Source organism: Nothoprocta perdicaria, unplaced genomic scaffold (genome assembly GCF_003342845.1).
Source record: "Nothoprocta perdicaria isolate Ctin4 unplaced genomic scaffold, notPer1 scaffold_11, whole genome shotgun sequence".
Classification (NCBI taxonomy): Eukaryota; Metazoa; Chordata; class Aves; order Tinamiformes; family Tinamidae; genus Nothoprocta; species Nothoprocta perdicaria.
Window position 1 is genome coordinate 1,362,117 of NW_020454205.1, and position 24,116 is coordinate 1,386,232.

General features: G+C 43.4%; 3 protein-coding genes across 4 annotated transcripts in view; 2 read left to right on the forward strand and 1 right to left on the reverse strand.

The window, feature by feature from the left end:
- Positions 1–6,196, forward strand: part of SLC39A10 (solute carrier family 39 member 10) — a 31,525-nt gene extending 25,329 nt beyond the window's left edge. The window contains exons 9-11 of one of the 2 annotated variants that reach the window (XM_026047908.1): positions 622–812; positions 3,288–3,455; positions 4,947–6,196. In XM_026047908.1, the coding sequence (XP_025903693.1) occupies positions 622–812; positions 3,288–3,446 (350 nt within the window). In that variant the 3' untranslated portion in view covers positions 3,447–3,455; positions 4,947–6,196. Of the gene's footprint in view, positions 1–621; positions 813–3,287 lie in introns of both variants that reach the window. The other variant, XM_026047900.1, reaches the window with a different exon arrangement.
- Positions 6,197–6,488: 292 nt separating this feature from the next.
- The window catches only part of DNAH7 (dynein axonemal heavy chain 7), an 83,905-nt gene continuing 66,277 nt past the window's right edge, over positions 6,489–24,116 (reverse strand). The window contains exons 52-63 of the mRNA XM_026048219.1: positions 22,529–22,618; positions 17,071–17,247; positions 16,539–16,700; positions 15,940–16,140; positions 13,227–13,388; positions 11,855–12,040; positions 11,222–11,359; positions 10,812–11,042; positions 9,921–10,073; positions 8,500–8,677; positions 7,166–7,269; positions 6,489–6,825 (exon numbers count right to left, since the gene is read on the reverse strand). Coding sequence (XP_025904004.1) covers positions 6,619–6,825; positions 7,166–7,269; positions 8,500–8,677; positions 9,921–10,073; positions 10,812–11,042; positions 11,222–11,359; positions 11,855–12,040; positions 13,227–13,388; positions 15,940–16,140; positions 16,539–16,700; positions 17,071–17,247; positions 22,529–22,618 — 1,989 coding nt within the window. The 3' untranslated portion in view covers positions 6,489–6,618. The remainder of the gene's footprint in view (positions 6,826–7,165; positions 7,270–8,499; positions 8,678–9,920; positions 10,074–10,811; positions 11,043–11,221; positions 11,360–11,854; positions 12,041–13,226; positions 13,389–15,939; positions 16,141–16,538; positions 16,701–17,070; positions 17,248–22,528; positions 22,619–24,116) is intronic.
- Positions 18,180–22,047, forward strand: LOC112954743 (baculoviral IAP repeat-containing protein 5.1-like). Its single transcript, XM_026048008.1, has 4 exons — positions 18,180–18,317; positions 19,379–19,488; positions 19,941–20,055; positions 21,456–22,047. The coding sequence occupies exons 1-4, from the start codon at positions 18,180–18,182 to the stop codon at positions 21,639–21,641; spliced, it is 549 nt and encodes a 182-aa protein (XP_025903793.1). The 3' UTR covers positions 21,642–22,047.

The following is a 24,116-nucleotide window of genomic DNA, read 5'->3' on the forward strand; positions in this document are numbered from 1 at the left end:
GCAAACTTGCTGGAATGAAGGTCTAGATCTTTATGAGCGTGTGCCTCAATCAGCAGTTGCACTAGAGATGGCAATATGGGTTAACTTGGCACATCTCCAAGCAGCTGTGGTTCAGCAGAAGTGTAAAACCCTCCTTCTGGATGTAACTATTGCTTTTCCGAGGTCCATATTTCTCAGATGAATTGCACTTTCTCCTGGCACTGATGCCTCCATGATACTCCTCTGCAATTAGTATAATGAGGTGCATTTGGACAAGAGGAATCATGGCAGATATTGATGAACTCTGAAGTCCATGAGCATGGGCGTCCTCTCAGGACCTCTCTGTCTTTACCAACCAAAGTTACCTTTCCATAGTGAGCATCGTAACGAGCCCCCTCAAGTCATATCCTAACCAAGGTCATGCTGCAGGCGCAGGTAGCTAGAAGACTTAAGAGCTGTGATTCCTTGTAGCCCTTCCAGAATCACAGAATGCTTAAGGTTGGAAGGGACCCCCAGAGGTCATCTAGTCCAACCCCCTTGTACACGCAGGGTCACCTAGAGTAAATGTGTCTATTTTAACGTGTCTGCTTGCTCTCTAAAGGAGGGCTGATTCTCACTCCCTGTTGCTTTCTGCCGGTGCAGGGGACTTTGCGGTGCTGCTCAAAGCAGGAATGACGGTCAAGCAGGCCATTGTGTACAACGTCCTGTCTGCCATGATGGCCTACATCGGCATGCTCATAGGCACCGCCGTGGGGCAGTATGCCAACAACATCACCCTCTGGATCTTTGCAATCACTGCAGGCATGTTCCTCTACGTGGCATTGGTGGATATGGTAAGAACATGAGGATTTTGTGTCGTTCCTGCATTGCATGCAGAAAGCCTAGGACTGGAATAGCACCTGCTCTGGATTTTTAGCTGTTATGACACAAAATGAAGTATGTATAGACAGGACATAGCTGTTTCTGTGAGAATACTGTGAGAAACGTAGCAAAGTCCTGTAGTCGCTTGCCTGCCTGGGTTTCTGCTATGGAGCTCTGCCTATAATTTATATTAAAATACAAAACTATAATGGGGCTGGGAAAGAAGATCACTGTTTCCCACTAATAAACTTCATGATCATCGCTAATAGATGATCATCTGTTTTATGGTTGGAACACAAAACAGATAGACACTTGAGTTCAATCCCCTCCCCTAGACTTGTTCCTCAGTAAAATGTAATGTTGATGCATTCAGTCCTAGAAAGATGAGTTTTACCCTTTAAGAAGAGCAGATGGTAAAACTTGGCTTTTGCATTGATTTTAAAAACTTACTTGCTGGAGTACATGTTGTTGATTCAAGGATTTAACTGATCTGTACGTTACATTCAGTGAGCATACACCATACGTCCACATTCTTTGGACAGCAACGTACTTCTGCACATGTTATCAGACTGTACTTAATCCACATGAATCTTCTGAAGAGCTTCAGAGTTGCACTTAAATAAGACAATTGGCTTATTTTGGTTTCCTTTTTTTTTTCTTTTTTTCTTTCCTAGGCCACAAATAATGATGATGAGATTTCACTTTCACTCAGTTTTCACTTTTTGGATATTCCGTAATACTGTTCCAGCTTAAATATATATATATAAAAAAAAAAAAGATAGCTCAAGTAATTTCCCTGGATTGTAAAGAGAGATCTCCTATTAGCTATATCAGAAATTTCAGTTCTTAGGTGTTCAGGCAGCTCTTGGTGCTTCTCTCAGAAATGAGAACATTTCTGCAGTTACTGCAGTGCCTGGATTTTCATCTCTTCATTTACAAATTGCTCATCGGAAGCAAAGGCAAGCTTTGACAGCTGGTATTTCTCTACTTGGATAGATCAAGTATGATCATTAGAGTGTTATTTGGATCAGCAGGTACGGCTGCGTACGTTTTATACAAAAGCACTTGGCACCTAACCGGTGTCGGGGCTCTGCTTGGTGATCCCCTAAAGAGTTATTTTTAATTTCATAGCAGATGGGGAGATCTTAACATACTGGATGTGTGAGGAGCAGGCTGTTGCAGCTCTCAGCTGTGGGTGAAATTAATTATTTCATAGAATCACAGAATCCTAAAGATTGGAAGGGACCTTTAGAGATCTTCTAGTCCAACCCCCTGCACATGCAGGGACACCCAGAGCACCGGGCACAGGCTGCTTCCAGGCGGGTTGGGAAGATCTCCAGAGAAGGAGCCTCCACAAGCCTCCCTCTGGCACCCTCACTGTTAGGAATTTTTTCCTTAAGTTCCTGCGGCCCTTTTGGAGGTATTTGCACATCCACAAATGAGCCTCTTCAGCACGGGCTGCCCCAGCCTGGCAGCGTGAGGAGCTCTGTGGCAGTCTCCAGCAGGGCAAGGTCTGTGATGACTTTGTTCAGCCCTGCTGACTTACGGCACGTGGTACTTTGCTGTAGTGGTTGACCTGAGGCTGTCTTGTCTATTCTACAAGTGGTACCATTTTTCAGGTATATTTTTAATAGAGATGTAAACTCTCAACAAGTCCAATTGGCAGCTTTTTGTTTCTGAAATACAGTAATGTAAGAGCGCGTGGGTCCTTACGTTTGTCCTTTGGGCAGATTTGATGTGCTGATGTGGTAATTTGTCACATGATCCTGTCACACTTTTATATCTTCCAAGTCTGCTCTTCTTTGTCTGCTGTCAACGGTGCTATTGGGCTTTTCCTCACACGTGAAGAAGTCTTACAAATACCCAGAACTATCCGAATTTCTATTGGATTTACATAGAATTTTTCTTTAGTTGTTCCTCAAATACAGGTTGTTCCCTATTATTTCCGTACTTTTAAAGGAAATATATATGTATGTGTGTTAGTGTATAACAGGAAATGAATGGCTGAGTTTGATCTTCATAAACATTCTGATGTAAGAATGTATTTATAACAGTGCATCAATAATTAAAGCTTCTACTTATGTTTATTTGAGCATGACTTGGTTTCAATGGAGGGAAAGAACATGAAAGAGCAGCGCTCAAAGAAAGCTGGGCCGGTCCTTATCCTGAGGAATGTGAAGTTCAAATACAAGCTAAAAAAAAAAAAACGCCCCAAGGAAAGGCTGTGCCAGAGTTCACTTCGTTTTGTAAATATGTGATTTGTTTGAGAGCATGTTTTAATAACATGCAGTGACACGGTGGAGTTTTAACTGTTTCTTAATGGATTTTTTTTTTTTAACGGAATCCTGCAAGGTTGCAGTGTTTTTCTGGATCAGCTTTACCTTATGAACTTGTCTGTATATACATGAAATAGAAGTGGAATGATTCCCACACCTTTTCCTTTGTAGCTGCCAGAAATGCTTCATGGCGACGGAGATGATGAAGAGCACGGGTACTGCCCCGTGGGGCAGTTCATCCTGCAGAACCTCGGTCTGCTGCTTGGATTCGCCATCATGCTGGTGATTGCCCTCTACGAAGATAAAATTGTGCTTGACATCCAGTTTTGACCGTCTCTGGTAATCTCTGTGGTTACACTCATGTCGCTGTGTGGCTTCGAGTCTGCACTGTTTTACTGTATGCACATTGCTCCCAGGAAAAGCAGTGGCTTGCACTACTCACACTGCTACAGTGTCTTCATTTGGGTGTAGATTAACTTCCGCTTTTTAACCAGTTAAAATTGGATATGACCACCCAGTGCATCCTCTAAACTCAAGGGACAGACGATTAGGAATACTGAAAAGGAGAAAACTGGTGCAGTGTGCTGTACAGGAAGCACTTTCTGCTTGCGTAAGAAAATAAAAATTGCAGTGAAGCATCTACTCTTTGGGAAAACAACTTTTCATACTACATTTGAGCAGAACCCCAAAAATCTCAAAGCTGAAGTTCATACCTCAGAACCAGAGTAAGCTTCTAGTGCCATATAAGGCTTGAGTAGCACACTTGAATATTTTTATAGATAAATATATATTCTGCGCTGATTCCTCTGCATAGTAGCAACAAGTATTGAATCCTACAACAACATGTGACTGGGAACCACTGTGATGGTTTAAATTAAAAATAAAATCCCAAAAGCTGTTCAAGTTTGTAACTCCGCAGTAAGCTGCACTCTGTCATGACAAGCTGCATGTGTAAGGAGGCAGCCTGTCGCGATACGCGCTGCAGAGAGCTGTGCTCTGCTGAGGATCAGTTTGACAGTGTTTTCCTGGCTCAGATTTATTTAACCTCCATTCCTTGATACTAGTCGGAACATGCAAAATGCAGTAGATTTAGTGTTAGCCTGGGGAAATCCCTGATGTTAGAGTTATTGAGGTATTTCAGGTTCTTTTTTACAGATGCTAAACATGCAGTGTGCCACTTGCAGCCTAAACTACTGAAGAATTGTCTGTGACTTTATGCAAACTCTCTTTTAACAGAGAATCCGTATGGGAATTTCTCACTTTGTTAACAGTTACTTTGAGATGTTTTCTTCTTTTATGTTAACGCAGTCCGAAGTGCAAGTTGCTCGTTACTGAACCTGGGCACAGAGGTTAAATTATGCTCTTGTGTGTGTCGCTCTGGTGGGTTATTTGCGATACTGTAATATCAGATGACATCTGTTCCTGCAATGCCTTGGTATCAGACATTGCAGCACTGGCCATTTCTGGCAATAGACAGTATGTAGGAAGATTTCTACTCCCAGCGTGAAGCAGTTCAGCAGTTCGTTTCTCCTTTTGTTTTTTTAACACAATTTTTGGTATTTAAATTAGATTATTAAAAAGCAGATCTAATAGATCTATGCTGTGTGTAATTCAGAAGGGCAGATGGGAAATTTTGGCCTTAACTTGCTGGACTGGAACATGCTGAGATGCTCACGCTGCCAGACAAGAGTTAGTTTTTCTTGCACCCATCTCCCGTAGAGATCGCGAGTTTGCAAGGAGCACACGGTGATGCTGTAGTACCAGTCCCAAACATGGTAGCAGCCTTTTTTTAAAACAAAAACGGTTTGTCTTCTTTTATGTGTGTGCCAGGTAAGCTGTATTTGACTCCGTGCCATTTAGTTTGAGTCCGCTTGGCGCCAGCAAAGCCGCTAACGACACGTCGATGCTGACGCCTTCCCCGGGAGCCGCCTGGTCGCTTCATTCCATTTCAAGTTCATGCGCGTTTCCTGTGGCCGTTTGCTTTTGGAAGCCTCCCTCGATGAGTCAGTTTTTATTAAGAGCAGCTCGTGTATTTTAAAGGTATCGGGTGGTTCTTGCCAGTATTTCTTCCGACCGCAGTAGCACGGAACAGTATTAAGGGTCCATTTCAAAGGCGGCGGCGGCTTCTTCAGTGAAGAGGCCACAAGCCCAGGGTCCAGTTACGCAGTTGTCTGATGCTCTGAACTTAGTGTGTGTGTGTGGAGGGGGCTGTTTTTTTGTTGTGGTTTGTTTTTTAAAGCAGGTTGGCTATTGGGTTATGAGTAGCAAATCCACTGTTGCTGTTTCAGAGGAATTCCTCCAGTGTGAACATCCTGGGTGGCATTTGTTCCTAGAGCCCAGGTTAGGTCCCTGAGTAACCACTTTCAGAGACTTAACGGGACACCTTCTGAGCTGAAACAGCCTATGTTGCTTATGTGTTAGTGCGACCTTTCATTTTAATGTCATTAATTCTGTCATGGGTTGAATTGAGTTTTTGTCAAATCATTTTTTTAAAAAGACTTGTTTTTTAATTCTCTTCCCATGAAGATTTCACTGTTTCAGGTAGTAGGTTTCCTTTGGTGTTAGTTCAGATGTAGTTATAGCTCAATACGCTGCCTCTGTAGAAAATAGCCAACTTCCTTCCAAGACCATCCTCAGGCAAGGGAAAAACATGGTCAGGTAGGTACTGCATTTTTCATATTAAATATGGGGTTTTCCCATTTATTTTCTAATATTTATTACAGGCTATGAAGAGCAGTGTAACAGCTGTGGCTTCTAGAAGTTTCCACCAGTATTGATTCCAAGTCCTTTTAATATACAATTTTAGGTCATGTTACAGACAATCTGAATTCCACTACATTTCTACTTGGCTTCAACATTCCATTCCGCTTGAATCCAGAGTCTCATTTAACTTGTATTTGTTGGAGGGCGTAAATGTTACTTGTATATTACAATGCTGTCACTGTGTGACATCCCATATGAATTTTGATGTCGATCACATTGCATTCAATCGGCTGTGATTATGCTTAGGAACTATTGTAGTAGCTAGATGCAGTGTGACTTTCCCTCCCTCCCCTCCGCCCAGCCCCCTTAGCAGTTGAGTCTACGGTTTCAAAATGTGATTATGGTCCTATAAGATACTTACCGAGCTATGAGTCTTTTTGTTATAACTAAATCTTTTTTTTTTTTTAATTTTATAAAGCTGGAAATGATCAAATGCTGTTTTGTTCACTGTCAACAGTGTTGTGTTCATTTTATGTATGTTCCTTATTTATAAGGAGCCTTCAGAAAATAAAATTATTCAAGGAGCAAATATTCGTGTTGGCTTTTGTAAGATTTTCTTCTGCACCTTTGTAGTGTAGTGTTCATCTTCATGTTTCAATGCTTACGAAAGGCACAAATGCAAAACTGTGAACAAATTGTTTTTATATGTAGATTTCCCTTTTTTTCGAGACGTGTAAGGCTTGACACGCATCCTGTGTCAGTGATGTAGGGAACGGGCCTCAGTTCAGTTGTGGTAGAGTCAAGAGTTAAGCTGGCACAGGAGAGCCACCCCCCGGCCAATCCAGTGCTCCTCCGGCTTGTCCGAAGGCAGGATCATCGCGATGACGAAGTTGGTGGAGTGGCCAGTGGTTGACAGGACCCCTCTTCTCTCGCTGGTCTTGTACAGAGGGGCCAGGTAACTTGGGCGCTGGGGAATCTCCGTTTTCTTGCAGGGCTTCAGCCATATCTGCATGAGAGAACAACCTTTTTCAGATCAAAATAAAAAATACTGGGAAACTCTCCTAGCATGTTGAAGGTGTTTGGCAGTGGTTGCCATTTTCTCTTCCTTGGCAGATTTGATCCTCTCCCAACAGAAGCCACCACAACCCTCCCATGGCAGCAGCAGAGTTCTCCAATCTCCTCAGGAATGTGACTTCTAATGTGACACTGAACACTCTCAACTCCATTTAAGGAGTTTTAGGATTTATCATTATTACTTTCTTTAGGACTAGAGCTTAGGGCATGGCTCACACTGTGTTTTAGTGTTAGTTGCTACAAGAAGATGACATCAAAGGAAAGCTACTGACCACAGGTACTGTATCGTAGAGGATTTTGGGGTGAGATTCTCCTAGCTTCTTAGTTTGCCTGTTCCAGCGTGCTCCATCCAAGAACAATCCCCGAATGTAAACCCCTGAATCGGGTGGAAAAGACACAGTATTAGGCAGGCACTGAAAATGTGCAAGGCGAGGCTCACTCGGCCAAGAGTCGGTGCATTATATGGGCCTTTCCCAGGTCTTTGTGTTCAAACCGTGATGAAATGACGTGGAGGATATAACAATCTTATTGTCTATTTTTTTTATATATAGAGAGAAAGAGAGAGAGCGCATATTATATATTATACATTATATATTATACATATTATTTTACATATATAATATATATTATACCTATAATATATTTATATATAATTATGTTTATAATATATTCAATATATTTACTATGTTATATATATTATCATCATATAATTATTATGTGTAATAAATATATAATTATCATATATATGTAATTATAGATACATATATAGCATTATATAAAGCTACAGTGTCCAGCACAGCCATATCTCCTCAACTAAAAGCTATTCCAAAGTACAAAAAAACCTGTCATTATTTTACAGACTTCCAGTTGTTGTTGTTTATAGAGCCCTCTGTACAATATGCAGTTGAAATACAAGGATTTTTCCAGACACCCTGCCAAGCCCTTCCTTCTACAACTTCCAGCCACACTGGTCCTCAGAAAAGCACTGAAAAGACCAGGAAGAGCCGTTTAGTTAAATCCCTCCTTGTTCTGAGGACACGCAGGCTCAGGACAGTATCTGCAACCTAAGGAAAGCAACAGGTAAGACTGGTTTGAAAAATACCTCTTCCCCCATAGAGGAAGTCCCGTACTGTACCTTCTGAATTATTGTATTAGCAGAACTGTGTTCCGATAACTGAACTAAGATACCCACATCTTCTGCTCAGTGTCTTGGTTTCCTTGGCCTAGGCAAATACTCTCTACCTCAGGTGCATACATTGTGGCTTGAAATAATGGAGGAAAAAAGCAGGTGAAATAATATTTAGAAGTTGCAGGTTGAATATCATTTAGAAATTTACCCCATTTTGGAAAACTTTGGGACAATAATTTTTTTTTTTTTTGGAGGTGTTATTTTTTATGCCTTTAGGCGAATCTAGGAAATTCATTAATGTTAGTAATTTCTGTCTTAAATAGTATTTTGTTGCAGCACTCTTTGTGGATCTCTTGGGGAAGGTACCAATACAGTATGTACTGTATGTAAAACGAAATTCATGAAATTAATTACAGCCTTTTGCGTGCAGAAGTATTTGCATTAAGCTCTAAGTGCTACGGCACACGCTGTACTTGCCATCTTCAGGAGCACTGCTGTATTCCTCATCTCCCAGCACTTCATAGTCAAAGTCCAGCAGGTCGATGGGAATAGTGTATTTTCTGGCATAGTTCTGCTGGGCACCAGTTAAGAAGGCCTGAGTGAAGAAGAACCCTGAAATCCAGAAGACTGGTGGGGTGCCGTGTTCGTACCACTCCTGCAGCAGGGAGAGGAAGAGGAGCAGGAAAGAAATGTAGGGTTTGCATGATGATGAGGAGGAGGAAGGAGGGAAGAGGAGAGGAGGAAGGAGGGAAGAGGAGGTCTTTCACTGAAAGCGGAGGAGAAGGAGGAAGGAGGAGGAAGAGAAGGAGGAGGAGGGAGGAGGAAAACGGAGGAGGGAGGAAGACGATGGAGGAGGAAGACGGAGGAGGAGCTCTTTCACTTTGAAAGTGGAGGAGGAGGAGGAGGAGGGAGGAGCTCTTTCACTGAAAGTGGAGGAGGGAGGAGGAGGAAGAGGGAGGAGGAGGATGGAGGAAGAAGGAGCTCTTTCACTGTGAAAGTGGAGGAAGAAGGTGGAGGAGGAGGAAGGAGAAAGAGGAGGAGGAGGAGGAGGGAGGAGAGGGAAGGAGCTTTTTCACTGTGAAAGCGGAGGAGGAAGGAGGACGAAAGAGGGCGAGGAAGAAGGAGGACGAGGAGGAGCTCTTTCACTGACAGTGGAGAAGGAAGGAGGACGGGGAAGGGGAAGGAGGAGGAAGAGGAAGAGCTCTTTCACTGTGAAAGTGGAGGAGGAAGAGGAGCACTTTCACTGTGAAAGTGTGTGCCTGTGACTGTGCATGAGTGTGACCATGTGTGTGCATTTCTGTGTGTATGAGAATGTGTTCCTGAGTGTGCACATGACTGCATGTGTGTGCGCGCGCGCACGTACATGCATGTCTGTGCACATGTGTATGTGTACCTGCATGCATGTACATCTACATATGCGTGCATGGGCATGTGTGTGCACCTGCATGTGTGTGTGCACCTGCATACATGTACATGCAATTGCGTATGCATAGATATGTGTATACATGCATGCATGTGTGTGTGTATACCTGCATGCACATATGCATATGTGTGCGCGCATCTGGATGCATGAGCATGTGACTGTATGTATGTGTGTATGTGCCTGCATGCGTGTGTGTGTACACGCCCCTGTATGCCTGTGCATGTGTGTGCGCACACACCTGCATACGTGGCCTTGTGCATGTGTGTGCGCCTGTGTGCATGGGAATGTGCACACGTGTGCAAGTGACCATGCAACTGCGGGTGTTCACATGTGGGAGTGTGTGTGCTTGTGTGTGCACACCTGTGCTCATGCACGTGTGCGAGTGCGGGTCCGTGTGCTCACTTGGGCAACTGTCACCAAACTTGGAGCTTAGTAACCAGCAACAAAGAGCTCCAGCCACCGGCCATGCTCGCACCTGCAGGAACTTCAGGCGACTGAGGAAGTCGTTCACGTAGCTGCCCAGGGGCTTGAGGCTCGGATAAGACTTACTCATCCACAGCCCTGGGATTTTGCCTTTCAAAATGCTGTTTACCACTTCCTCCAGCTCAGCAGACATCACTACTAGACCCTAAAAGAAATATAGAAAAGAAGATGTCTAAACACTTCGTTTTGCTTATAACAGTGAATTGTTATAGCCTCACTTTAAGAATTAAAGATAATTCTTTTTCCAATAGATTTAACCAGCTTTTAGCTAAATTGTACTGGAGCCACCCTGACAACAAGAATGACAAGAGGAAAAAGTCAACCACAGCAGTCAGTTATCCTATGGGTCAATAAGATCCATAGACCCTTTTAGAAATGAATACTGAAAAAATATCTATATCTATCTATATATATAGTGCTAACAATTTTTGTTAGCACAGTGAGAATCGGTACCCAGTAGTCTACAGCTACACTTAGAGAAAACTATACAGTTAGAGAAAACTATAGAGAAAAATTTACAACTAGTTGTCAATTAAAGTTCTTTTCTACATGGACCTACAGACACAAACTTGCTATGATTCCAGCCTGTTGCATCTTTTGTCTCTTGCTTATTTGTACTGCCGCATAGACACTAATTCTATATTATTTGAAGGAAAATTTACACATTTAGGATGTGTAAAGCCACTGGTAATGACTAATTAGAGACAAAAGGAGCAACCAAAGCACCCTGTGCTTTACACAGTAATAAACAGTTTGCTGCAGTGAGGGAAAAATGTCCTTGATGATTCTCCGGCACCTCCCCTGCTCTCCATGACCTCTCGAAACTAACGGAGAGTAACAACCCCCACCAATTCCCTCAGTTCCCAGTTATTTTTTGACTCACTTTTATGGCTTTCTGGATGTTCACGCAGGAGTCGCGTATTGTCTCCAGTAACCTGTTGAAGCGGCCCATCTCCTGCACAAGCACCGTGTTCATGCTCTGCGTGTAAGTGGTTGGGTATCTTCTCATGGCTGCTTCCGTGTCGAAGTTGGAAGGAAGCTTGCTCAGAATGTCTCCTGCGACCTCAAAAACAATTTCATCTGTGGATTTGGCACCAGCACCAGATGCTCGGGACTGCAGATAGACAAAAATGTGGGTTTATTTTGGTGGGGGAAAGAAAAGGGAGTCTTGGAAAAAATGTAATTTCATCAGAATGGACATGGTACAGCAAAACTGGAAAAAAAAATACCTGAACTTAGTAATGTATAGATGGAGTAGGGGATTATGTAAAGACCTTTTGCCTTATTACATACCTGTGTAAGAAGAATATTATCAAATAACAGCTGTGTTTCTGACTGATCCTTTGTAATGTCAGCATTGGCGTTCATTCCAAATATCTCCGGGGAGGGATTCAGCGGAAGAGTCTTGGTATATTCAATATAGCTTTGGTACTGGCGGGGGGGGGGGGGGAACAGCAAAAGGGGGAAGAAAAGACTGGATTTGTAATGAGATGCAGACCAGACAGAATAGGCCTCAAGCTCTGTCTCTAGGAAAATGCTACCAATGTTCCTACTGTAAAGCATCTAGATAGGGACACTATGGGGATTGAAGGCACCTTGCATGTTTCTGTCGTCCATCCCCTTATCCTGAAGAGAGGATTAATTTGGCTTAAATCACTGCTGGTTGTTGCCTTACAGGGCAGGATACCAGAGCAAGTGGCTACTGCCCTTTCAAGGTGCTGACACAGCAAAGCCATTGTAATGGGGGTATTTTTTGCTTCCGTTTTTTTGGGTGGAGTTGGATCACTGAAACAAATGCTAACAATGTGGGACTAAGCAATAAAAGGGAGCAGTGACAGCAGAAGCGTCAAGGCACTTCTCAATGGAGCTGTGGGATCTATTTGCTTTTCAAAGAGGAACCCAAGTCGGTTACTCTCAGCTACTTACGTCTCCTTCAGGAGGGGCGAAATAAAGGCCGCTGGGGTCAAACTTATACTCCGCGTTGGTAATGATCTCTGTCGAGTAGAACTTGTTCAGAATGCTGCGCAGCGTGCGCCGGTCCCAATCATCTGTGACTCTGCCGCCGTAGTTACACTCGCCCGTCATGTAGCGGAGGGCGTCGAAGGGCAGCTCCTGCAAAGGGCCCCGCTGGGGCTGAGCGCTGCCAGGGCCTTAGGCTTGAGCCCCTGCCCTCCCCGTCACCAAATGCTGCTTCTGCACACGCTGAACAGTTTGCAGAGCTGCCAGTGACTCCTCTGCCCATCGCCAAGCCTTGGGTCACCAAAAACTCTTCCAGAATTAGTCAAACCTGATTGGCTAGTGGTGCTTTTTAACCAAGTGCATGGTTAGAGCTCTGCAGCTACTGCCAGTCTTCAAGCACACAAGTAGCCAGGGCCATGTTCACTCCAGTGAGCCCCCCAGGCTACCACAGAGCTAAAGGAGATGGAAAAATCCCCAACTGGAGGCTCGAGGGCGGGACAAGTGAGACTTAACTGGGAGGCACAGACAGAACACATTATGGCTACTGCGAGATAAATGCTCTACTGAAACTGCAGGCAACAGTTGGTGACATACTGAGGATTGGTTAAGGGCTCAGTATACCTAATAAAGCAAATTGGAGAATTAAAAATTGAAGAGATAACCCTGTCCACCATATACAAATCATTTAAACTCTCTCTCTCTCTCTCACAAAAACATAATAAAAAATGCCTACTGACTAGACAATATGAAAATACTTACATAAATAAAACCTTAACTATCTAGAAAGCTAGTTTGTGAATGATCATGTACCCATAAACGCAATGTAAACAAATTTCACAGCAATACTATCTGTAGTTCCTTTTTTTAAAGAAATTTTGAAGATGAACTGAACTAGAAATAGTAAGAAACTGAAAACCAATTTGCAGAAACCCTGCTATGACACCCTGGCTAGCTTTGCAGACAAACAAGTCATCTGCCAAACTCACACAAATACAGAAAGGTCAATCAATCTCTCCATGGTCTTATCCCTAGCATCAAGTAAATCACAGTTATACAATATATTAAGTGTTTGATATATTACAACTTACAAATCACAGAATCCTTAAGGCTGGATCTAGAGATCATCTAGTCCAACCCCCCTGCTCCAGCAGGACACCTAGCATAGAGCAGCATCTCCAGCACCCACGCTCTCAAGCCAGGGACTTTCAGGGAAGAGATTATCGTATGGAACAAACCACGAAGGAAGCAAATTCCTAAAATGTGGTTTCTGCTGCGTGCCCCAGCGGCCCACGCGAACCCTAGGCCGTGTTGGGGCTGCTCCGTGGCCACAGGGCACTACCTCGTACTGGTTGAGGAAGAGCTGCAGCTGCTGCACGCTGATGCGCAGGTCCGTCTCGTTGAACTCGTAGGCGATGTTCCAGCCAAGCGGCCCGAACTTGCGCCGTTCCTGTACCAGCGCGTGGAAGAAGCAGAGGCCGTAGAGCAGGGTCTTGAACTCGGCCTGGAAGCCAAGCACAAAGTTAATTATTCACCTGTATGTTAATCAGCCCGGCTCTCCCATGTCACGCCCCGTGTGGCGCTGCTCTGTCCCTGCTACAGCAGGGACACTCAGAGCACGGGGCACCCGGTTGCATGCAGGTAGGTTGGGAAGACCTCCAGAGCAGGAGCCACCACAGCCTCCCTGGGCAGCCTGGGCCAGGGCTCGGGCACCCTCACAGCAAAGAAGTTCCTCCTCACATGGAGATGGAACTGCCTGGGTTTCAGCTTGTACCCATTGCCCCTTGTCCTGTCACTGGCCACCACTGAGAAGAGTTGGGCCCCTTCCGCCCTACATTCTCCCCTCAGGTATCTGTACATATTGATCAGATCCCCTCTCAGGCTTCTCTTCTCCAGGCTGAACAGGCCCAGCTCGCTCAGTCTCTCCTCACACGAGAGCTGCTCCATTCCCTTCATCATCCCTGTCGCTCTGCGCTGGCCCCTGTCTAGCAGCTCCACGTCCCTCCTGTGCTGGGGAGCCCAGAGCTGCCCCCAGTGCTCCAGGTTTGGCCTCCCCAGAGCTGAGCAGAGGGGCAGGATCCCCTCCCTGCCCTGCTGCCAACGTCCTCCTCATGCAGCCGGGAGCCCATTGGCCTCCTCGGCCACGAGGGCCCTGCTGCCCCGTGGGTAACTTGGTGTCGTTCAGGACTCCCAGGTCCCTCTCCGTGGAGCTGCTCTCCAGCAGGTCCACCCCTAATCTGTGCTGGTGCCTGGGGTTATTCCTCCCCAGGTGCAGGACCCTGCCCTTGTCCTTGTTGAACCTCATGAGGTTCCTCTCTGCCCAACTCTCCAACCTGTCCAGGTCCCTCTGGATGGCAGCACAGCCCTCCGGAGTGTCGGCCACTCCATCCAGCTTGGTGTCATCTGCAAACTTGCTCAGGGTGCCCTCAGTGCCCTCGTCCAGGTCATTGATGAACAAATTGAACAGCACCAGGCTCAGCACTGACCCCTGGGGGCACCACAGGCCTCCAACTGGACTCGGCCCCATTTGTCACTACCCTCTGAGCTCTGCCATCCAGCCAGTCCTCAATCTACCTCATTGTCCACCCGTCCAGGCCACACTGGATCTTTCCTATGAGAATATTATAGGAGACGGTGTCAAAAGCCTTGCTGAAGTCAAGGTAGACAACATGCATGGCTCTGCCCTCGTCCAGCTGGCCAGTCATCCCATTGTAGAAGACTCTTAGGTTCGTCAGACATGACTTCCCCTTGGTGAATCCATCCTGACTACTCCTGATCACCTCCTTCTCCTTCACGTGCCTAGAGATGTTCTCTTGGATGAGCTGCTCCATCACCTTTCCAGGGACGGAGGTGATGCTGATCGGTCTGTAGTTGCCCAGCTCCTCCCTTTGGCCTTTTTTTGTAGACTGCAGTGGGCCCAAAGATTTGTGGGTGCCCAGTTTGCCTAAGAGATCCCTAACCCAATCCTCCTCGACCAGTGGCAGGTCTTCCTCTTTAACTCTCTTTCACCTGAGCTCTGTAGTTTAGAGGGACCAGCCTTAGCAGTAAAGACAGAGGCAAAGGCAGCATTTAGTAACTGCCTTCTCGGCATCCTCCGTCACCAAGGCACCCTCCCCATTCAGCAGCAGACCAACATTTTCCCTAGACTTCCTCCTGCTGATGATATATTTATATAAGCCATTCCTGTTGTCCCTGACATCTCTTGAATGTCTTGGATGTCTTGGATCCCTTGGCCTTCCTCGTTGCATCCCTGCATTCTCTGACAATGCTCCTATATCCTTCCCATGTGGCCTGGCCTTTCTTCCACATGCTGTATGTGCTCTTTTCCTCATTAAGTTTGCCCAGCAGCTCCTTGCCCATCCATACGGTTCTCCTCCCCACTTACTTAACTTCTTTCTTGTAGGAGTGCGCTGACCCTGAGCCTGGGCACCAGCAGTGATTTTGAATGTTCTCTTAAGCCAGTAAGAACCCACAAAATAATTTTAGTCTTAAATCTGTGATAGTTACACCCATGCGTGTAAGAGATTATGTTCCCATTTTTTTTTACACTCTCCTGTTGTAAAATACTGTTAACACTGCACTATTTAATTATGTGAAGTGAAAAATACAAAAAAAAAAAGCCTTTTTTTTCAATTGGATATGACTGAGTACTTAAATCTAATTATGACAAGTTACTGCTTTCCTGGGTTACTTAAAACATGTGGAGGGGAAGCATTTACTTGTGAGTCATGCTATCAGTTGGCCTTCTCAATTCTGCGATGGGAATATTTTTATGTTACAGATTAAATACACACCAGAACAGCATGCAGGTCAGGGGATATTCCACAACAGGAGTCCCCAGCCTCCTGGGGCTGAAACCTATTCAGATTTGTAATGGGAAATCACTTGTTAAGAAAAAAAAAAAAAAAGGAAAATAACTAGAAAGCTGTATCATTAACACAAAATCTCAGATGAAGATGACTCAGTAAAACAAAACTAAAATATTAATAAAATTTGCTTCACTGCCAGCAGGTTTCCCACGACCCCGGTATCCGCGCTGGCGCAACATCACTAACCGGCTTCTTGCAGCTGTTGAAAAAGTCCGGATCAGAAATTGGATCCATCAGGTAGGAACGGATTATATTTGCCCGTAAACCTTTTGGTGCTTCGTTAGTCATTTTCACCCCGTTCTGAAGCACAGACACTGGGAAATTCGGAGATGGGTAACTGGTGAGCCAGATCCGGAAATCGGGATGGGTCGTATCAGGGTTTAACTCCTGAAACACAAATAAAACAAGCGATTGGGAGACATGAACATACACTTCAACTTCTCATCTTAAAGGAGACTTCTTTTTTTTTTTTTTTCTCAAGTGGGAAAATACACCAGTATGACCTGTGGTTGTACAAGTGCAGAATTCCTCAGAGCACCAGTTGCTGCAATAGCAGATACTGGAAGAAGGCTCTGAGGGCTGCTGCGGTGGATGGGACTTTCACCACAGAATGGGCAAGACCCACAATGTTCCTGAGTTTTTCACTCCAGTAGATAGAAGGAACAAGAACCAAGCTGTGATGATGCCCCCTGCATAATCATGAAGTATGTTGAGCTGTTTGGTTTCAGCTACCTGATGGCTCTGCCATACCCACAGTGTTTGTAAGAAGAAAATGCTATTTTTACCTCACAGACTCTTTCCAGGATTGGCATCCATGACGTTGCCAGATGGCAATTTTGCAGAACTATCCACGTTCCTTCTTTTACTGCCTTCTCTATCATTTTCATGGCTATTGGGCCTTGGCCTTGACCAAGTGAGAGAGAGCTGAGCTTCGCACCACCATATCCCTGCACATATAAAGCATGTTAGGACTAGCGCACATCAAAGCCTCTGGTACAGCAGTTCACAGCTAATGTGCAGTACATTTTAAATCACAGAGCAAATCTGTCTTTCATGTCAGTCCAGTTGACTAAAACCCCCCTCTGCCAGGGGAAACCTCCAACTCCTTCTCCACTTCATTCTGAACTGTACAATTCTGACTAGTTCATAAGACTCCTCAGAACTTACTATGAAATTTAGAACACATTTACCAGTTCCAGTTAGTTACCACATTTTGCAGTACGATGTCCTTGCTTCCCACAGATGTATACACACACACGCATCATCCAGCTTAAAAAATCTTGGCAACGTTATTAAAACAATGTTAAATAACATAACCTGATCATCAGCAAACTTGAGCAGGGCGGCCATGGGGTCTGCACCGGGAGACAGCACAAATATGAGGGGGGCACACGAGTGACTATCGGCAAACGCTTTGGACAGGTCGAACGGAGGCGGCTCAATGAACGGACGACCCAGGTTGTGAATGATAAATTCCTGCACCATTGGTATTATCTAAAAAAAAAAAAAAAAATTAAAATAGCCCACTCTTACAACAGCATTAGAACACATTACTCTGAACATTTTAATATATATATGCCAAGAATAGCTCATTATATAACAACAAAAATAGCTGCTGTAATGGACGATGCTGCAAAATGGCTGAAGAAAGACATTCAAGACAAACAGCCCTTGATGTCCTTTCAGGCAGCACATCTGGGCAGGCTGAGGGGTTGGTGAACCACACTGGATTTTTTTTCCTGCATATGATCCATGTGTTTTATGGAGAGAATTTCAGGTTTAGCAATCAACTGCCTTTCCCAAAAGATCTTAGGTTAGAGAACTTGAGCAGCTTCTGTGCACTGCTTCCTACTGAAGCAAAGTGAGAGACAATTTGTATGAAGACAGCGTAAAGTCTGGGATCTATAAATACTTATGCACATCTTTCTCCTATTCTGCTTCTGAACTCTTAGAATTTAAGACATACTCCAGAATATTTTATAGATTTTCTTACTAATTATAATATTTATTATTTACTAACCTAATATTTTTATTTATTCCCACCTCAAAGAAGTGTAGGGAACACAGAAAGTGCTGAAACAGAAATGATATCTTGATCCCACTCAGAGTAAAATGCTTGTAATACCTTACATGAAAAATATTTATTGCATGAATTCAACACATGAAACATTGCTAAATTCACATTGAATATTTAACTTTAAGCTTCCCAGTTATAAAAACTTGTAGCTTCTAGATGGCATTAGGGTGGGTTAATAAATACCTGCTGTGACTAATTCCATGGCACAGCCCAGGGGCTCCTGCTCCTGGTCACACGGGTGGTTTTCACCCACCTCCCACCTCTCAGCTCCCAGGTGCAACTCGTGGCCACTCAGTGCAGGGCTATAAACTGCGAGCAGGGAGGGGGAAGAGCTGTGGTGGCCTTGGAGATGGAGGGGCTGTTGGAGGAGCTGGCTGCATCTGCTAAGCTTCTGACTGATTTTAAGGACATGTATGAGTATGAGAACCGCCTTAAAACCTTCACGAAGTGGCCTTTTGCAGAGAACTGTAAATGTACTCCAGAGAATGTAAGTCTGAAAAGGAGTAGTTCTGATTTTTTTTGTTCTACGTCTGTGGTTGTGTGGAGTTGCTGTTAAATATGTTCATGTTTAAGAACAGCTAGGAGCTTCTGATAACTCATATTCATTAAAAAGAGTGTTTTTCCTTTCTTTTATTTTTTGCTTTGAGATACTGCAGCAGAATGAATGATTTCTGTATGTCCATGTCAGTAGTCTAGCTGTAACATTGAATAGAGTTACTCTTCTTTTTTTTCTTCTTTATTGCTTCAAAGTTACCTTTGTGCATTATGCGTTCTTTTTCTGCTTGCAACTTCCAATTTAGAGATGTGCTTACGTTAGGTGATGTAAGGACTCTCTGAGCAGAAAGGCCAGTATGTCAGGGTTGTTATTACTTAAAATTCAGAAATAAACATTACATAAAATGTAAGTAAATTAATATTTATGTTTCTAGTCTTTGACCCAGCAAACTATAACACTTCTCATTTGGATGCAACCTGGAAGTTGGATAGGTGGATCTCAGATGAACAAAGGTGTTAAAATTACTCAAGGAGATGTGAATTGATATAATTGAAGCTGTGAATTGGGGTAGTTTTTCCCCCACCCTTCTAGGCTTTTGACTGTATGTGATAGTCTTAAGCTATTTCTAGCAATCAATAAAAGTAACAGGAAAATGTAGAAATTATAATACTTTATGTGCCTAACTTATATTGAAGAGTCTTCTGCAGCTCTTAGGCTATTTTGTTCCCTCAGGAAACAGTCTTTGAAGCTCTGGCTGTTGCAGATGCAGTGTTTTGATAGGGAAGGCTTGTGCAAATGCCACTTGGCAAATAAAGGACAGATTTTACCTGCTGGAAGAAAGCTACTGCAGCTGCCTGTGGATAGTGCAACTATGCAAACCACTGTTTGCTGCTTGCAGCTGTTTCTTGTGCCTCTATTTGATGCTTGTTTAGCAGCTCACAGCTCTCAGTTACAACTTCTTCGTGGCCTGATGGTGCTGATAGACACTGTGGGGAAGGGCATGGTGTGGGTGCTGTGCTAAGTGCCCTGACCTCGTCAACTGTCCCCTGCAGATGGCCCGGGCAGGCTTTGTCCACTGTCCAAGTGCCAGTGAACCTGATGTGGTCAAGTGCTTCTTCTGCTTGATAGAGCTGGAGGGCTGGGAGCCAGATGATGACCCATGGTAAGTAGGGACAGAACAACACCCAGGTTTCTGGGACTATGTCCCTTACTGATTATACAACAACTAACTTCTCCATAGCAGTTTAAAAAGCAAGTCTAAGGAAAACTTATCTTACCCGTTAAGCTTGAAATGCATCAGAACTCATTAAATACATTCTATACAGCTCCTTGAGGTTGGCTTTGCCTCTGCAGAGAATGTTTTTGCTTTAACAGATCAGGAAAGTTCCCCATAGCACTACAGACTCCCCCTCCATAATCCTGGTTTTCTTTCCAGATTGCAACTAATACAACTAGTTAGCATATGAAATACTCACTGAAGTGTTTCATCTGTCTTCTGCTAATACCTTTTCTACTGACAGACTGTACCCCTAATGAAGAGTCCTGTTTTCTTTATCTCTTTAAATATACATGGAAGGTTTAGATGTATGTTCTTAATTTGAGCTTATGTTGCAGGGTGGAACACTCCAAGCGTCAGAAATGTGGCTTTTTATCCCTTACCAAGCCCTTTGATGACCTGACCATGGAGGAGTTCTACATGCTGGAGATGTCACGGCTGAGAACTTTCCTTGTAAGTATTCACCAAACAAGTGCAATCTAAGGTGTGAGACTAGAATGTAACTGGGGGCTCTGCCCTCATTTGTGTGCATTAGCAGTAAGGAATGGGGACAGGCTAGAAGGTTCTGAAATCGGATTCATGTGCATTATTAGCTAAAAATTCTGTACCTAACAACTTGTGAACATCTAGTCTATTGCCGTAACTTCTGAAAGAAAACCTAATTCCTTTAGAAAGGTTCAATGACTTGTTACAGAAGAAAATATCAAATATACCTAGGTGTCCTCCCTATCTCCCTACCCCTAGAAGGGGATCAACATGTGAGGGCAACAAAACCAGACCAGACTAAACTTAGTCATTAGTCCATCTTTTATTGCTTCACGTGTCCAAAGCCTTACATATAAAAGCTGTTCAATTAAGCTGTCAAACTTTCTAGCCCATTTACAATGTTTAACAGTTCTTCAGCTGTACTGCTCTCTGCTTGGGGATTTCATGCATGGTATCTCATGGTGATATCCATGAGCCTGCAGCTGAGCTGCTTCAACTAGTATTCTGTGATATTTGACCTCTCATCTGAAAAATAGTTATTGTGAGAATAGGGTGTCCCACAAGGAGCCCCTGATGGGACTCTGATCAGTCTGCCTCTTAGTTCTCAGTGCTGCACACTAGCTCCTGGGCAACTTTGCACACATGGGGTCTCTATTTTGTGGGTATTGTTCAGGTGGAAATAACCACCTTCTGGTTGGATGTCAAGGTTAAGTAGTTAAGTTCCCTACAGAATGTACTTAATATCTGTAAATGGAACCACATACCACAGTGGGAGCAGCATAAGGTGAACTGAGGAATAAGAAGGTGGTGATGTTTACTTACTATGTCCGATCAGCAAATGATTTAGAGCAATTAAGGGCCTGGGCTAAAAATATTCCTTATTTAAGTAAAGAATTAAGAGACTTTGAAATGACAGCTTCCCCTTTGCCAACCCAAGGATGCCAATAGCTAAGATTGACCCAGAACATGCTGCTGCCTTGGAATACTCATGCATTTTTTTTGAGAAGTGAGACCCAGTACCTGCACACAAAAGGAAATAAACCCAAAGCCTCCATCCCTAATTAGATTTAAAATGTAGGTAAAGAATGATGTCACGACTTATTTTAAAAATGAAAGTATAGCCTCAAAATAGTTTCTGACCAGAATGCTACTGGTAAGGTAGGTGGAAGAACTTCTTCAATGAGGCTTGCATATGATGGCTAACTAGGCAGCATTCAGACTGGAATTGCTGGCCATAGGCAGGAGCAGACCTCTAATCCAGGGTTAAAGGTGGATCAAGAGGTCTCTGAAGATCTAGGTTTGCATGTACTTTAACTATGAGGTAAAAAGTTCAATTGAGAGTCTCAATCTTTTTGCTTTGCTTTAAGTGCAAGATTGGCAGCAGCATAATCAACTCTTTTGAAGAAGAAGTAGCTGCAACTAGGAAGCGTCTTGTGGATAACTTTGTCTCCAAACATCAGTACCCATCCCAGATGCCAACAGATTTCCTTGTTGAGCCACCTGCCCCAACTTCTGAAAGTTCTTGTTATCAGCCAACAAATCCAGAAGTGTGAAGTCTGACTCTAAAGCCTTATCTCTTCTCTATATGGTAAAAGCATTCATATTATCTGAGTACTAACCATAGCTAAAAAGTTGTCTAAGGATTTCTTCTCTAAACAATTTTATAGACTGCCTGTAACAGAGGACATAACTGTTTATACTGCTCTTGCCCATCACTGTGTAGTGTGACTATGGGACTGCTGTTAGTCCACATTAGCCACTACATTATGACTATATGAAAATGTCTAATGAATTTTTTCTTGTTTTATAGTTTGACTTCTGAATAAATATTTGAAATAACTGTAACAACTCATTGTGGTCTAGATTGAACCTGTCTAGCAGTAAATCTTGAAGACAAAGCTAAACAGTTCTGCTTCACCTATTGAACTTATTGAAAGGATTTGTTACTGTAAGTACTTATATTATCCATACTCCTGCTTACGATTAAATTATCTTCCTGGATCAGCTGCATGTTATCATAGATAATAAAGCTCATTTGAAGAAGAAAAAAAATTACACAAACCAATAGCAGCTGTACAGAGAAAGTTAGAAGGAATATAAGGCAGTCTTGAAGAGCAAGAGCTCTGGGGACTTCTGTGTATACAATGACATCTGAAAAAGACCTGAAGGTCTACTCTTTCATTTAAAACTAAATGTTTCTTTCTTATTACTTGACAGCATTATACCTTAGGTAACCATAGTAAAAATCACTTTAAAAACCTTATTAAAATATGCAATATTTTCTGTTTGTGTTCAGGATGTTCATAAGTTGCTTGTTAATTCCTTTTTATTAAGAGACACTAAAATGTCAATAGACTAATGAATAAATGAATACTTACAAACTCATTTGGCTTGTAAGAAAGGCAGGAAAAGGTGAGGAAGTGGGAAGTTTTGTACGTACTTTGTCAGGCCTCAGGCAGCGAATGATAAGCATCCTTTGGAATTCGCCCAGCTCTTGCCACTCCCCAGGAAAATCTTCATGTGGAGGATCCTAAAAATGGAGATAAATGCTTTAAGGGAAGGCTTTTTAACTAAATATATTCATCTGTTTTTTTCTAAATCTGTGGGAAATGCATTTACATGTTCAGTTCTACCTTCTCATGCCCATCATGCCCCCTTCCCCTTCATGCCCTTCCCTCCTGTCCCCACCCCCTCCCCCCAAAAAAAACCCCCACCTTTAAACATATCTTTGAATCCTCATGTGCTTCCTAGGTAGAGTCAATTGTATTTTTTTTTTTTAAACAATCTGTAAACACAAACTTTAGGAAGAAAGTGGAAGAGGGATAGGATGGAAGAAAACATGCTTTACTTCCCTCTTTCAGTGATAGTGTAGAATTAGGATGTCAGATGTCACAAGAATTGCAAAGGCAAGTCAAAAAAATGGACCAGTAACCTCAGGCTATAACTGGCCTCTATTACAAGTGTGGTTTCTTACTCAAATGGAGCAGAGCACCAGTTGTAGGGCCCTTTCTGGAATGGGATGTTAGAGTGCCCTGGGAGCTACCCCAGACCTGCTTGCAGGGAGTTCTCCTCAGCTACATGCAGCCAGAGCTGCAGAACTTGCATGCTGAACAATTTTTATTTAGCAGATCAAAACACAAGGGAGCACAGGGGTAGCTGGAGCCTGGTTCTAGGTGCCTAATTCCAGACTGGAGTCTGGAATGCTGTATATCTTTCTATTAACAAATGGGAGAAGAGGTACCTCAGAATGCTCTTGGTAGCAGCAGTTGAACAGTTAAGCTAAAAGCATGCAAGGTTGGTAAGAATAAGCCAAGTAAGAACCCATGAGGAGTCTTAAGTGCAACATTTACACCTAAGTTGCATCACGGTGTAGTGCTCATTTCTCTGTGACAAGGCCAGTAGCTTTGGGATCATTTAAGTTCACTTGTTAATGTAGAAACCAATTCCTTGACGCATCCAATTAATAAACAGTAATTAAATGTTTGAGGTACATGTGTAAACAGTTTGGAAGGGTGAATTTTTGAAGAGATCCTGTGTCCTTTGAAAACTAATGATTTTTCATCAGACAGAGAACTAGTCTATCTGATAGACATAAGAAAGCAGACAGTTTTACCCAAATACTGAGAGTAACTACAGTGAGATATGATGCAAGTATCAAAGCAGGAAAACTTTACTTTTCAGCTTGTGTTGTTCAGAAAGCCTGTGTAATGGTAAGCATAGGTAGCTTTTCATAGCAGGAAGCAGTTGGAGGAGTGCAAATTAAAAATATAATAGAGTAAAGCTGAAACATTTGCATAATTGCAGAGTAAAACTAATCTAAAGAGCTTAAATTGGAAACAGCGATCAAGTTATTTATGCAAGAGCAAGTCAGCATCAGGACACTGACAGTCAGGAAAGGGACACAGGCCTCCTGACTCCTATTCTGCTTCCTCTATGAGACTCTCTTGGCTTTTACCTTTTCATGCACCCATCCCACCCTGTCCAGGAGAGCAGAGACATGTAATAACACAAAAAGGCATTTTCCAAGT

Coding starts and splice junctions, on each gene's coding strand:
- LOC112954743 (XM_026048008.1), top strand. CDS start 18,180: ATGGAGGGGCTGTTGGAGGAGCTGGCTGCATCTGCTAAGCTTCTGACT. Junction 18,318..19,378: donor GTAAATGTACTCCAGAGAAT/GTAAGTCTGAAA, acceptor TGTCCCCTGCAG/ATGGCCCGGGCAGGCTTTGT. Junction 20,056..21,455: donor CACGGCTGAGAACTTTCCTT/GTAAGTATTCAC, acceptor CTTTGCTTTAAG/TGCAAGATTGGCAGCAGCAT.